We start from the raw sequence: 13,890 nt of genomic DNA on the forward strand, positions 1-13,890 counted from the left end.
GGACCCATTGCGTACGTTAATGCGGGGTATGCCTGTATGGTTCCATAGGAGATGTCTGCTCAAATAGTAAGGCTGCGTCCATAGACACTGCAGCAGTGCGGAGGCTGAGAGAAAGCGTTTCCCTGGCCTTAGTACGCGCGCCGTCCAGGGGCGTGTCTATGGACGGGCCAGTGACGCCACGGAGCTGGTTCGCCCTCATTGGGTGAACCTCTCACGTGACCGCCCTATCGCTCGAGAAATCAGTTTTGACTGATTTCACGCGCATCGCGCGCCCCCTCCCGCACGCACATTGTATAGACGCGATCACTGCCTTTAGGCAATCTGAGCACTCAGCGTCCGCGCGGTCTGCCTCTGTATGGACGCAGCATAATGTATGTACTGCATGCTTAGTTAAATTCTAGCAACTAGTTTCACATTAAAACAGCAGTCCAATTTGCTGTATAAAATTAAATAAATAATAATAATAAATATATATACCCACCACCCCTCCCCTTCATTATGTGCATCAATACAATCCACAGAATGATAAGTAATTAGCTAAGTTGACGATCGATCAGCGAAGATTCGGCTTGAGGGTTAACTAAATGGCTGTCAGAAGAAGAGGACCAAAGATGCAAAGTTCTGTGGGGAAGATCATGTGACCAGGTAGTCACTAGATACAATTAGTGCGCTACTAGAGATAGGGCAGGGCTCAAAAAGGGGTGTGCCAGAGCCTGTTTCAGAAGAGGAAGGGGATGTGACTTTGCTTTTGAAACAAAAATAGGCTTCTTACATTATAATACATTAAAAATGTCCGAGTTGTTAAAAAACAAAAAAAAACAAAAAAAAAAACAACATGTAGTATATTGCTTAGTCTGCAGCATTAAAAGGTCATTAACCAATATACAGTACTGTGAATCTGCTTTCCTGTGCTGGAGAACATTTTAGTTTCATTCATTTGTATATTGCCAACCACTTTTCTAGCACTTAGAAGTGGCTTCACAGCATGTTAAATAGAGGCCCAAGTAAAAAAAAGCAGTAGAAAATATTAAATAAACAGACTGGTAAAAACAAAGTTTTGGACAGAGCTGTTGTATATTTCTGGAAGAATACCAAGCAAGATTAGCAGCTCAATAACAAAACTGTTATTTCAAGTGTTCTTAAACTTTCTTTGGATCCAAAATTGAAGAACATAATAATTTGCAGAAACAGATGGGTATTACATTTAGAAATGGATACCGTGCCCTATAAAATATTGGTATTTATTTCAAATGAAAAAAAAAAAAGCACTCCAGTAAATTAAAAATAGGGGCAGCACCAAGTTTCAAATTATTCCAGAAGCCGAAAACAGTAGGATAGACCTTATATCATAGCCATCCATGTATGTCATAACTTCTAGGTATACAGTATTTGATTCCATTTTCAGTTTTTGGAATCGGTCACCATTTCTTTCCTGTTTCATTTCTGCCTACCATCCACAAACACGTCATCTCCTCTTTTACAACTGATTACCTCTCAGACTCATCTTTTGTTCTTTTACTTTGGGTAATGTACTAGTAAAATCATAGAGACAACAACTGATAAATCTTAATGTCCATCATGTCTCCAAAAGTTTTTTCTCAACTCCATTATGCAGTGGTGGTTTCAGTGGCGTCTCACATTCTCAGAATTATTTCACCATATTGTCACAATCACCAATCATTTGGAAATTTAACATGTTGTTTAAAAACTGCACTATCACAATCTACTGTGCATCCTGTAGTAATAATGATAAAATAGTTTGTTCTTGTATAGCGCTGCTAGTTTTTACATAACGCTTTACTGAGACATTTTGCAGACATTCCCTGCCCCGTAGAGCTTACAATCTATGTTTTTGGTGCCTGAGGCACAGGGAGATAACGTGACTTGCGGTCACAAGGAGCCGACACCGGGAATTGAACCAGGTTCCCCTGCTTCAAACTCAGTCAGTGTCTTTACTCACTGAGTCGCTTTTTCAGCCCAGTAGAGCAGTACAGTAATTGTAAACTAGTACTGTGCTTCACGCCCTCCAACTAAGTACTGTACATATATAGAACATGGATAACATCGGACAGAAAGAGAATGAGAAAAGGGGTACATGGCTTTGTTAAATATTTACAATGCAAGTAATCAATGGATTTTAAATTGAGCCACAAACCACCAAACAAGGGAAACATTAATTAAGTGAGACTCCTATTTCTAAGAAAAATCTTGAACTAAAGTTTAAACATATTTCATGACCGGATCAAAAGTGTCCGATTGTGCATCATTATTGCCACTATGTATCCTATGTCAGTGCAAGAAACAATTATTTTACGATTTACCATAAGCAAGGCGAACTCTGGAATAAACAAACAGTAAGAAGACAAGTGGTCAGGCAAATAGTAAAAAATTAATTTGTAACAGACATAATAGAAACCTATGGGGCGAGAGGCCCTGAATGAAGCTCGTGTTTGGTGGAGTCTACGGATTTTTTAGCAAGTATCCCAAATTGACCCGACAGTCAATGTTATCAAAACATCTCAAGTGCTAGAAGAGGAAACTTGCAGTGTCACCACTGGTATAGGATATACTGATTAATGCACTGCAAGTACATTTATATAATTGAATCAAACATATTGCACTTCACACGTTTGAGTTTTTGATACATTCTGGATACATGAGTGATCACTCATGGCCTTTTATTTATTTTTTGCACGTAGTCACTCTACCAGAATGCCTATGGCACGCTGGTACAAAAAGAGTTAAATTGGATACTAGATCTTTTGGAAATGAATCGGCTTCTAGAAAGTATCACTTGATACATTTTACATTAATTAGCTAGGAGATAATGAGCTGCAACAAGAACAACAGCTGGAAGTTGGAATATGAGTCTATCACCAGATAACATACTTCAGATGTTTGCATTACAAAATAATGTTGCTGTGCCTTTCATATTCTTGCTTACAATTTTTTTTAAATAGCAATAACCCAGAACGGTTAAAGCACCCATTGTTCCCTCCTGTTAGGTCTTCATTTGGGGTCGTTAGACTTTGAGAGCTATTACCGTATTCCAGCTAGTTTCTGTCTACCCACTGAGAGCTGCACTATGGGCTACTGCAGAGATCTAACTACTGTAGGCTGTTGTGGAGTTTTCGGATGTTAGTACATCAATTGTGACTTCTTAACACTAATATTTTTTGGGAAAAGCCTACCTACCTTCTTGTGGTCTATCAAGACAAATGACTACAGAAATTATGTTATGGTGAACTAACAAGAGTGGATAATTAAAAGAATGGCACACAGAAAAAATGCTGGACAGCTGTGTTTACCGCTTTTTTTCTCCCCCTTCATCCGAGAGCTGCCTATGAATACAGGAGCGTAGAAATAAGAAACACTAACAATACAACTAAGCCCCCTGCTTAATGTGCCAGCCCGCTTCCCCTTTAGATTTAGCTACCCATACAACATTGTATGGACAGCCTCTGACTTATAGTATCATATTTGCTAGTATCCAAGTCAAAGGCATTTTATCCAGCTGCATCCTTGGAAAACAAAAACCGGTTTATTTTTCTGCACGCTAAAAGAATGAGTGGAATGAAAATGTGGATGATAATGATATAGCCCAGATATAAAGGATTCACAGAGGAACCCCAATAATGAGCTTTAATTTATATTGTTGCTGATACTGACTTGATTAATTTATTAGTATTCATTCTTTATTTCAGCCCCAAGAACCTCTTTTGTGGCCAAAGAAGAACAAATAACTTTCAAGGATTGCGCTGAAGCTTATAAATCAGGATTCACTGCAAGTGGCATTTATACCTTAACTATACCCAACAACACAGACCATATAAAGGTAAGCGGGTCCATTGAAAAATGCTGCCAGTGAAGGAACTCAGAAGAACATTCCCTTCATACCAATTGTTTTTGTGATGGACTATAAAGCCATAACTGCAGTACAACAAACCGCTCATTCAGATGTTAGTCATTTGAAAAGAGGCGAGCTTATTGGAAGGCCGTACCAAACCTTTAACACACTAAAATGGTATTTTTTGGGTTTGTGTAGAATCATTCTACTTTCTGGTCTCTGTCATTCATTCATTGCACTGTCTGTCAAATGTTGACATAGATTGAACTGTACAAGTATTAGCAATAATAATATTAATTGACCGAGTTAAGTAATGCCAGCTGACAGCAATCTACGCGCCAGATAGTCTGCAGTTTATTTGTTCTTTGGAAAGTAGGCTGTTACAACTAATTTATGTTTAAATCCAAACGTACTTAAAAGGGATAGTCTGCACAAAGATAATCAGATTGTTAGGTTTTCCGAATACCCTGTTTCTCTTCTCTCTAGTACAGTGTGTTCTCTTGGATGCACATTTACAGTAGGAGAAAACATTATTAGACTTTGTAGGTATTAAAATAGGTACAAGAATGTATAAACTTGTGAAGTGTCTATAAAGAAAGCTTTTGAGAATAAAAGGACAACAAAACTTTACATTAAATAAAATGCCTTTAGTTTACATTTTTTATCCTCTACTATAATTAGCAAAGTATAACAATGGAAAAACAAAGCCCCCAAAAAGATTACTCTTCTTCCTTAGAAAAAAATAAAGTGGTTGAATCACAAAAGCTAGATATGGCTACACTTTGCTGGCCATTTTATATTCCAGTACTGCACTACTACTTTAAATAACATGGTGATATTTGTGAACACAATGGCAAATTCCTTATATCCGTTTATTAGTTTACAGAGCTCTCCTAACCCAACTAGTACACTTGAAGAGCTGTGAGGTCCCAAAGGTTCTGTACTGTACACCATCATTTCATTGACTAAGAATTTTCATGGTGGTCCCCTGAACCTACAATGAAACAGAGATTGAACTAAAAGAAAGTCATACTTCTCTCATGCTTTATGCGATAAGTGCAAAAATTAAACGTCATTTTTACTTCTTCCTTCTTTTTTAGCCACCAATCTGGGCCATGACCACTTTTTAGTTACCTGTTGCTCTTGCACATAGTAAAGGTCACTAATGAACTGTTGCAGCACAACATTTTTAAACAAATGAATAAAATCATGAAATTGTTTACGTTGACATGAGTGCTACAGGTTATTATTGTTAAATACCACAGCACCAAATATCTATAGACAGTTCTAACGGATTAATCAAATAACTATATTAGTTCCTTATGACATCAACTGCATATCATGAGTTGGCACCCTTCTCTCCCTTGTGATGCATTAGCTTTATGCTTGTTTTCTAAGGGAGATTGCATTGACTTTTCAACCACGTGATCACTACACAAGCGATCATGTGGTTGCAATTTGCCAGAAGGGCAGCAGCCCACCGGTACTGCGGCCCATGTTGCACTAAAGGGATTATGGTCGGTCTAGGAACACCTGCTTCGTGTGCTGAAGGACTACATTAGTTTCCAAGTTCTAGAACCCTACTGCTGGGTGGACCTCTATCTGCATGTACTGTATAGCAGGTATTGCCACTATACAGCTGTGCTTCAGGCGTTGATCCCACAGCTGCCTAACTTGTAGCAAGAACAGTAACTTCTTATTACTTGCTGAGGCAGCCTCCATCTTTTGATGACCTAAAGACAGACAGTTCAGTGCGAGTCCTGTGATTAGGCTTAGATGATAGTGACAATACAATCCTTTGAGGGATGGCTTGTATATTTTCTCAGAAATTAGTCATATAAAAGTAAACTGTTCCCTCCAGACTTATTAGAACCTCGAGTCCGGCAGCTCATTATACAGCTACATTTTCACTTCAGAGAAAGTCTGCACAAACAGGATTATTCCTTAAAAGTGACCTCAGAAAAAAATAAAAATAAATAAAAACTCTTCAGTACCCTCTAGCAGATCAGCTTTCTGACAGCATTTATTCTCTTGGGACTGTCTAAATTGATGTGCATCTGCAACTCATTGACCACCTTTTCTGCTTCAGGGTTTAAAGAAAATCAACTACTCATTTACGTAAAGTTTCTTTCTGCAATGGCGCTTGGTAATGTTCACGGTGTCTTTATATACTTGTACACTATTACAGTACATTATGATTTTACAAGTTAAAGTTTTAAATAACAGACAATTTAACTAATGTTCGGAAAGGAAAAATTGGTACTTGGGTTAATACTTTAAGTTAAATGTGTGTGTATATATATATATATATATATGTATATATATATATATATATATATATATATATATGTGCAAATATAACTGTATGCTCATCTGCATGTCTTAGGCAGGTCTGCAACCCCGCCTTTCCCCATTATCACCCAGCATACAGCACTTCCACTGCAGCAAGGGATGCTGGGAAATGACATGCAAATGAGCACACAGTGTCACTTTTTGCCTCAAAAACCATTTTTAACATGGTTCCCTATAGGCTTAAGCTTGCTGCATGGTCACAGCTTTGAGCACAGTGCTCATAGCGGTGACCATGCAGCAAGCTTAAGCCTATAGGGAACCATGTTAAAAATGGTTTTTGAGGCAAAAAGTGACACTGTGTGCTCATTTGCATGTCATTTCCCAGAATCCCTTGCTGCAGTGGAAGTGCTGTATGCTGGGTGATAATGGGGAAAGGCGGGGTTGCAGACCTGCCTAAGACATGCAGATGAGCATACAGTTGTATTTGCATATTTGCTTTCCTGTGGAGGGTTTTTGTCACTTTTTTTACTCACCATAACTTAACTCAGTATTATGGTATCCTCTCTCCTTCAGTCAGTGAGAAAACTGCTGCTGCCCTTCTGAGATAATGTACATGCTATTTATTGTATAATTTTTCAAGCAGCTTTGCAAGGCAAACAATAGTCCAAAGATCACCTGCATTTCAAACCTTAAAGAGCAGTTATATGTCATACTTATTCAATTCTTTAATGTCCTATTATTTCCTGTCATCATAGTCTTTATTTATTCATTCATCTCAATGACTGTGCTGCCTGGTTTAAGTCTGCCAATAACTAAATGGAAGAGTACACACTTTTGACCAAACGCCTTAATGGTATCTGCATGTACAATTTACGCTGAACCAGAGTTCCTCTTTGCATTGCTTACCACCAAGACTGAATTTGTCCTTCATCAAAATAATTAGAAAAGTTTGATATGGCTCAAAATGTGTTTTTCCTGTGCCTTCAAACCTAAAATGTCATTAAGAATATATACCACCCAAGTTTTAAACCTTTAAAAAGAATGATTTTATTTTTATGCTGTGATTTTTGTTCATCTACATTTGCTCTGGATAGAACACTGCTAGTAAAATTAACACAAAGTATATAAAAAGTTAAGGAATTCATTTTAAATCCTCCCCACCTGGAAACAAACTTACAATACTGTATAATAAAACAGTTTCACTCTATACAGTGCTTCTTGCCAACAAATCTCCTAATTTTTTTTTTTTTTTTTTATTTTTTTTTAAAGCTTACAAGAACTATACAATCAATAAATACTTCTGTCGGAGGCTAAGGTTCAGACTTAACCGAGGAAGGAATGCTGCAGCGATGTAAAACCTGCAGATCTAAAACTAATACTCAACACTAATTCTAATAGAATACTCAAAACTACCCAAAAAACAATATTTGACACCAATAATTCTCCAAAAAAATAAATGAGACTACTGTACAGTATGTTATACTACATAGAAAAGAAACACAACCAATAGAAAAAAAATAAGTATACTATGGACCTAATAAGCTGGACTGCACCTTTAATAAAACTCAAATTGTTTTCACCAGCATTGTACTGTATTCCCTTTGCTGGAACAAACATATAGAATTCAGCTTTGGCTATTTGAAAACGAGATCCTGTTTTTCATTTTTCTGTTCCATTGTTTATACCCTCCAGCGTGCGTCCACGAGAGGCTACCAAACCAATGCCTCTAACTTTGTTATCCAGGTTTCACACTGTTGTTTTTTCCGACCTAGCTAGATGGCTTCCTAATAGCCATGTCTCATGAACTGTAGGCCATAAATCAAGGAAGTGTAGTAGTATAATGTGCTGAGTGCAGAAGAGGAACAACTTGAATCATTTGTTTTAAGTTACAGCTGAACATCCCTTAAACTGGCAAAATGCATTCAAGAAAATATTAGTACATATGTTCAGATTTATTACTCTATCATTTGGATAAATAATCTAACAGATCACAATGTCAATTGCAGCCCTAACAGGAAAATGTGAGGAGTTCAATAGTACACTGTTGTTGGCACTAATATTAATTTAATTTCTTCATGAAATAAAGCATAGCCCAAAGCACAGCGTTTAAATGATCAGAGTTTAAAACAAGTACGGTTTAAAACATTTACCTACACTGTTATTTTAATTATTAACTAGGATAGTGCTGCTAATTTATTAACATACTGGTGTCACAATATAAACATTCACCCATGTAACACCATCTCTAAGTTTTTTTTACTTGCTACAGTATAAAGTACTTTGTCATAATTGAAGCATAAAAGCTTGCCACAGTTTTGGCCCACAAGCCTCCCTCTCTTTTCACAGCACAGCTTTTACTAGTTACAAGCTCATAGAAGCCCTGTGAAAAGAATGCTGTGATGACCCCAGAACTGCAGTGATCAGGCCTAAACCAAAAAGCGATTTGGAAAGGAAGCCATTAAAACAAAAACAAAAACAAAAAAATCTATCAAGAGATAAAAAATAAATATTTCGCAACAATCAAAAACTTCTGAAGGGTTGTGAGATGATCAAGGCAAACAGAAAGTATGACAAATAATTAGTTGTATATGTATGTGCAGTAATTATATATCTATATTTGCGCACACCGTGGGGTGACGCAGGTGAAACGGAAACGATCTCATGTTATACTGCACAAAATAATCTGAGTGCTCCATTGGCTGCTTTTGATTAACAGACATACTGCGATATGAAAACTGGTGGTGGCGGCTGGACTATTATTCAGAAGCGTTTTGATGGCAGCCTCGATTTCCATCGGACATGGAAAGAATACAAACAGGTAAAAAAATTAAAAATGGGAATATGCCTTTAAATATGTTCAATATTTACCATCATCATCATCATCATCATTTAAATCACATGCACCATGAATTCACCAGTCAAAACGTTCTGCAACATATTCCACTGCCCCTTGAGAAAGCAGTTCAATCTCTGCTAGATTTTTGGTATTAACATTACTTCACATCCGCTGCGGTATTCTTCCTGTTTTGGTTTTCTATTCCTAGAAACATTGTAATGTAGGATTTTTTATTTTATTTATGCTCGCCCTGAAGAACGCACTGCTTAGACACTCGTGAAAGCGAAGGTCGGATCAACATAATGCTCTGGAGAAAACTTGCAGTCAGAGCTTCTTAAATAAGTACTGAATGTTTGTTGCCTAAACAACATAAAACATGTTTGAAATGCATTGTACACAAACTTCTAACATCGGTAATACTTAGTAATAAAGTGTACAGTATATGGCATTACAGAACAGTCCATAATCTTCAATATTGACCCTGTAATGAAGCAGAACTGAGACTTTGGATTTAAACACTATACGGCCTGGCACCTTTTGGGGATAATTAGTAAAAATTTCTGTACACCTTCCAGGCCTGTTATTTAGTCTTAACATAAATAGTTGCAAGCTTCCCAACACTTCTATTAATTGCTATTAATCTCGGTGAATACCTCAAGTGTATATTTTCTTCTGCCACGAATGTCGACTGCAACTTTACACACAGTGACCTTCAGTCTTTGCTTGGGGACCATATGTGATTGTTTAAACAACCATATAAAAGGTTTAGTTGCTTAGAGCAGATTAGCTTTGAGCTACAGTATAACACAAAAAAAATTGTCACTGTAATTATGATGCTAACAGGAGCTTTATTTTAACTTTACAACTACCCATCATTTCCCCTATCGAACTTGTGCTACAAATAATGAATGTCCAAATGTCAGATCCATCATCAGAAAGGGTTATACCATAAAGAGAATCGAGCTTTAAGTCGGTTGCGTAAAGGTTGATTTAGCACAGTGTTTTTCAACCAGGGTTCTTATGACCCGTGGGTTCCAAGGGGCACCCCTAGAGGGGTCCATGCAATTTTCAGGTCATTTGAAAATGATACAAATACAGAAGAATTTACAATTCATCAGATCTCAGACACACTATTAGAAAGAGTTGGGGTTCCTTACAATGCATCTGATCTCAGACACGTTATTAGAGAGGTTTGGGGATTCTCAGAATGTCACACTATGATGGGGTTTTCTTTACCAACGCAACTAAATGCTAGCCAGGTGTAGTCGACACGCTTTATCCATGAAAGTCTGCAAAGTGGGATATTTGTGGTAAAAAGTAACGTTTAGCTTTCTTTTTCTAAGTTAGCAAGTTCATTATGTCGCCACATCTTTTTTTTTTTTTTCTATTGGGGTATTTATAAGACTGTTTCTTTTGGCAATACTCCATGACAAGTATAATCTTTTAATGCTAGTATCTTTTGTTTTAACGTTCTAGTTTCCTAAATGTGCGCTTGTTAAAAATTGTGTAACTCACTTGAAATCCCCTACACACACAGCAACTCATTTCAGCAGAACAGCTGTTAATTCTGGGAGAAATAACAACAGTATAAATTAATGTACTACAGATCTGAAGGCTCTGAAAACTACGCAACAATAAAAATAACTTAAATATACAATTTTACAGGGATTTGGTGACGCTTCCGGAGAGTACTGGCTGGGAAATGAGCTTGTTTCCCAACTAACAAACATACAAAGATATATTCTCAAAATCCACTTGAAAGACTGGGAGGGAAATGAGGCATATTCATTATATGAACACTTCTATTTGGCAAACGAAGCCCAAAAATACAGGTAAGTTGACTGCAAGATTTCAACCACTGGCCTGCAATGCTATCCCACACATCTAAGGCCGCGCTCATGGTTGCGGCAGCGCTGCGTGCGCGCGCACTTCCGGGACTCTTACCTGATTTCTTATTGTAGTTCCTTATGTGCCCGCTAGCCCTAGCATAGCGTGTCGACGCTGCTACATTTTGTCCTGACGAGTACATTTGTGATTTCAGCCAATGAGGGCGAATCAGCTTTGTGATGCTGGGGCTGCAGGAGTGTGCATGGTATCGCATGGCCGCGCCGCCACCATGAGCGCGGTCTTACTGTAAAGGTCTCCTTCTGTGCAATATTACACAAACGACTTTGCCTAGTTGCTTCTATACGAGATTGTAATGGAGTTCTCACACCATAGGGGGAACTAGCAATGGTGCAGCAGGTACATAGTACCAGGGCCCCTTTAACCTTAAGGGGCGCACTGCATGCTGTACAGGATAAGGGAACAGGGTTTTTCAGGCTCCCCGCTGCCCCCCCCCCCCCCCCTCCAGGGCCCAATAGTGTTCACACCGGGGCCCACTCTTATTAAATCCGGCTCTGTCTCACACCAAAGGTGTAAACACTCTTGTATGTATGTCTTTATTTATATAGCGCCATTAATGTACATAGCACTTTACAGCAGTAATACACGTGACAATCATATAAATAACAAATAATAGAAATAACATATAATGGGAAAAAGTGCTTCAAACATGTATGTATGTATGTTTTATTTATAAAGCGCCATTAATGTACATAGCGCTTCACAGTAGTAAAACGCGTGACAATCAAATAAATAACAAATAATACAAATAATAGATCATGGGAATAAGTGCTTCAGACATAAAAGTAACATTAAGGAAGAGGGGTCCCTGCTCCGAAGAGCTTACAATCTAATTGGTAGGTAGGAAGAACGTACAGAGACAGTAGGAGGGCATTCTGGTAAGTGCGTCCGCAGGGGGCCAAGCTTTATGTATCATGTGTATAGTATTAGTCACAGTGCTACTCATATGCTTCTTTAAGCAAGTGTGTCTTAAGGTAGATGATCTTAAGGGTGGATAGAGAGGGTGCTAGTCGGGTATTGAGGGGAAGGGCATTCCAGAGGTGGTGGGGAATATATTTTCTTGTTTATTTTCATTCAAACACCACTTCTAATGCTAGGATTTGAGATTTGTAGGCCCGCCTCTAACTTTATCTTTCAAAAACATGAGACCAAATGATATCCTACTGGTATTTTCAGTAGTAAATTGAATATGGTTTATGATAAAAGAATCACAAAGTCATAACATTTTAGGACTTCAATGACAAAGGCCAATGTTTACTAAACTGTACTAACCCTTACAGCATTGTATGGTCCATTACATTGGCTTAACACTGCTCAATAAATATGGCCCAAAATGCATTACCAAAGATCAAAATGTACATTCTTGCTTTAGGCTTGAAGATATAACTTGGTTCATATTTTTAAGCTATATTCCAGCCAATGTTACACTAAACTTTTTTTTAGCTAATAATTTAAATGGTTTTATTAAGTGGACAGCTTCAGAGTCACTGGAATGGTCAGAGCAGTTAATATACAGTACTATTTACTAACTTCATGGGTAGTTGCCCACAAATGGACAATCAGGAGCAATTGTTACAAATAGTTTCACTTAATCCTTTAGAATTAAGTTGTAATATATTGTGATCTTTTTTTAAGAAAAACCATTGCATGCTTACAAATTTAAAGGACATTCATGGGCTATTACCAGCACCCAATAGCATTGCTAGAAAAGAAATACCACAGATTAAGAGGCTAAAACAGCATTTCCTCTTGAAATATAAACAGATATTTGATGTGCCGTAAAAGGCAAGTTTATAAATAGCTGATGTACTGTGCTTTTGTAGCAGTGCAATTACACTAACACATGCGCATGTAAATCTGTCAAATAAAACATATAGAGACGATGCATAGAAACAAAACAACGCTTAATGTGTATAATTATATATAATACGTCAGCCGAAAAAACTATTTTTTAGAGAAAGACAATTATTTTTTGGGAGAATAAATGTATGTGGTTGAATCTATCTTTATTACCATATACAGCTTGGTTCTGTTTGAATGCAGATGACAATGCTCAAAGAAAATACTATAAACCTATAACCTAAAAGTGGTCATAATCGAAATGGGAAGCAGTGGTTTTCCAGCCCTGGGACCCCATGGTTTCTGAGATACAGATACATGCCTGTAAATGTACCGCTGGTACTGTCCCCTCCAGGGGAAGCAAAACAACTGTTCTAATCTCCCGCGTTGCGTGTGCCAATAGGAATCCGCAACATCTGTTGTGGCTTTCTATTTACCCACGTGACGCAGGGAATTTAAACTGATGAAGTACCAATCCTAGCATTCCCGGTATGTTTCTTGGGATCCAAGGAGTCCCCAGAGCTGAAATTAATGTGATTCACCGTCGGGGACACCCATTCTTCCCACACAAAGGGGTGATGAGGGGGAGGTTGCAAGTAATCTATATTATGAGGATCTAGTACACGGGTGGCAAACTCGTGTCCTCAAAGGCCACCAACAGGTCAGATTTTAAGGATAGCCCTGCTTCAGCACGTGGCTCAATCAGTGGCTCAATGAGCCACTGATTGAGTGGAGTCAACGAATGAATCACCTTTGTTGAAGCAGGGCTATCCTTAAAACCTGACCTGTTGGTGGCCCTTGAGGACTGGAGTCGGCTATTCCCGATCCAGTAGTTTAATTTATGAAGGTATACGCCAGTTATGTTACCCTCCAATTCACACATTGTGAAAGATTTTTTTTTTCCACGAATGCGAATCAACAATAGTTACTGCAGCTTCCGTCTCATATTGTCTTTCCGTTTTGTATTACAACAGGATTCACCTCAAAGGATATACCGGGACAGCGGGCAAAATAAATAGCATAAGCCAACCAGGAAATGATTTTAGCACAAAGGATGCAGACAATGACAAATGTATTTGCAAATGTTCACAAATGGCAACAGGAGGTAGGAACGGTTTTCTGATTCACAGTCTTCCTATTTTTACTGGCACTTGCACACAATATTATTTAT

The 13,890-nt window shown here is 38.0% G+C and overlaps 2 protein-coding genes across 3 annotated transcripts in view; one reads left to right on the plus strand and one right to left on the minus strand.

Moving 5' to 3' along the window:
• MCPH1 (microcephalin 1) overlaps positions 1 to 13,890 on the minus strand; it is a 321,427-nt gene that overhangs the window by 152,502 nt on the left and 155,035 nt on the right. The gene's annotated exons all lie outside the window — the stretch shown is intronic.
• Positions 1 to 13,890, plus strand: part of ANGPT2 (angiopoietin 2) — a 58,292-nt gene that overhangs the window by 41,653 nt on the left and 2,749 nt on the right. Inside the window, exons 5-8 of the mRNA XM_075598206.1 lie at positions 3,705 to 3,835; positions 8,856 to 8,957; positions 10,641 to 10,807; positions 13,694 to 13,824. Coding sequence (XP_075454321.1) covers positions 3,705 to 3,835; positions 8,856 to 8,957; positions 10,641 to 10,807; positions 13,694 to 13,824 — 531 coding nt within the window. The remainder of the gene's footprint in view (positions 1 to 3,704; positions 3,836 to 8,855; positions 8,958 to 10,640; positions 10,808 to 13,693; positions 13,825 to 13,890) is intronic.

This window comes from Ascaphus truei, chromosome 4, assembly GCF_040206685.1.
Source record: "Ascaphus truei isolate aAscTru1 chromosome 4, aAscTru1.hap1, whole genome shotgun sequence".
Classification (NCBI taxonomy): Eukaryota; Metazoa; Chordata; class Amphibia; order Anura; family Ascaphidae; genus Ascaphus; species Ascaphus truei.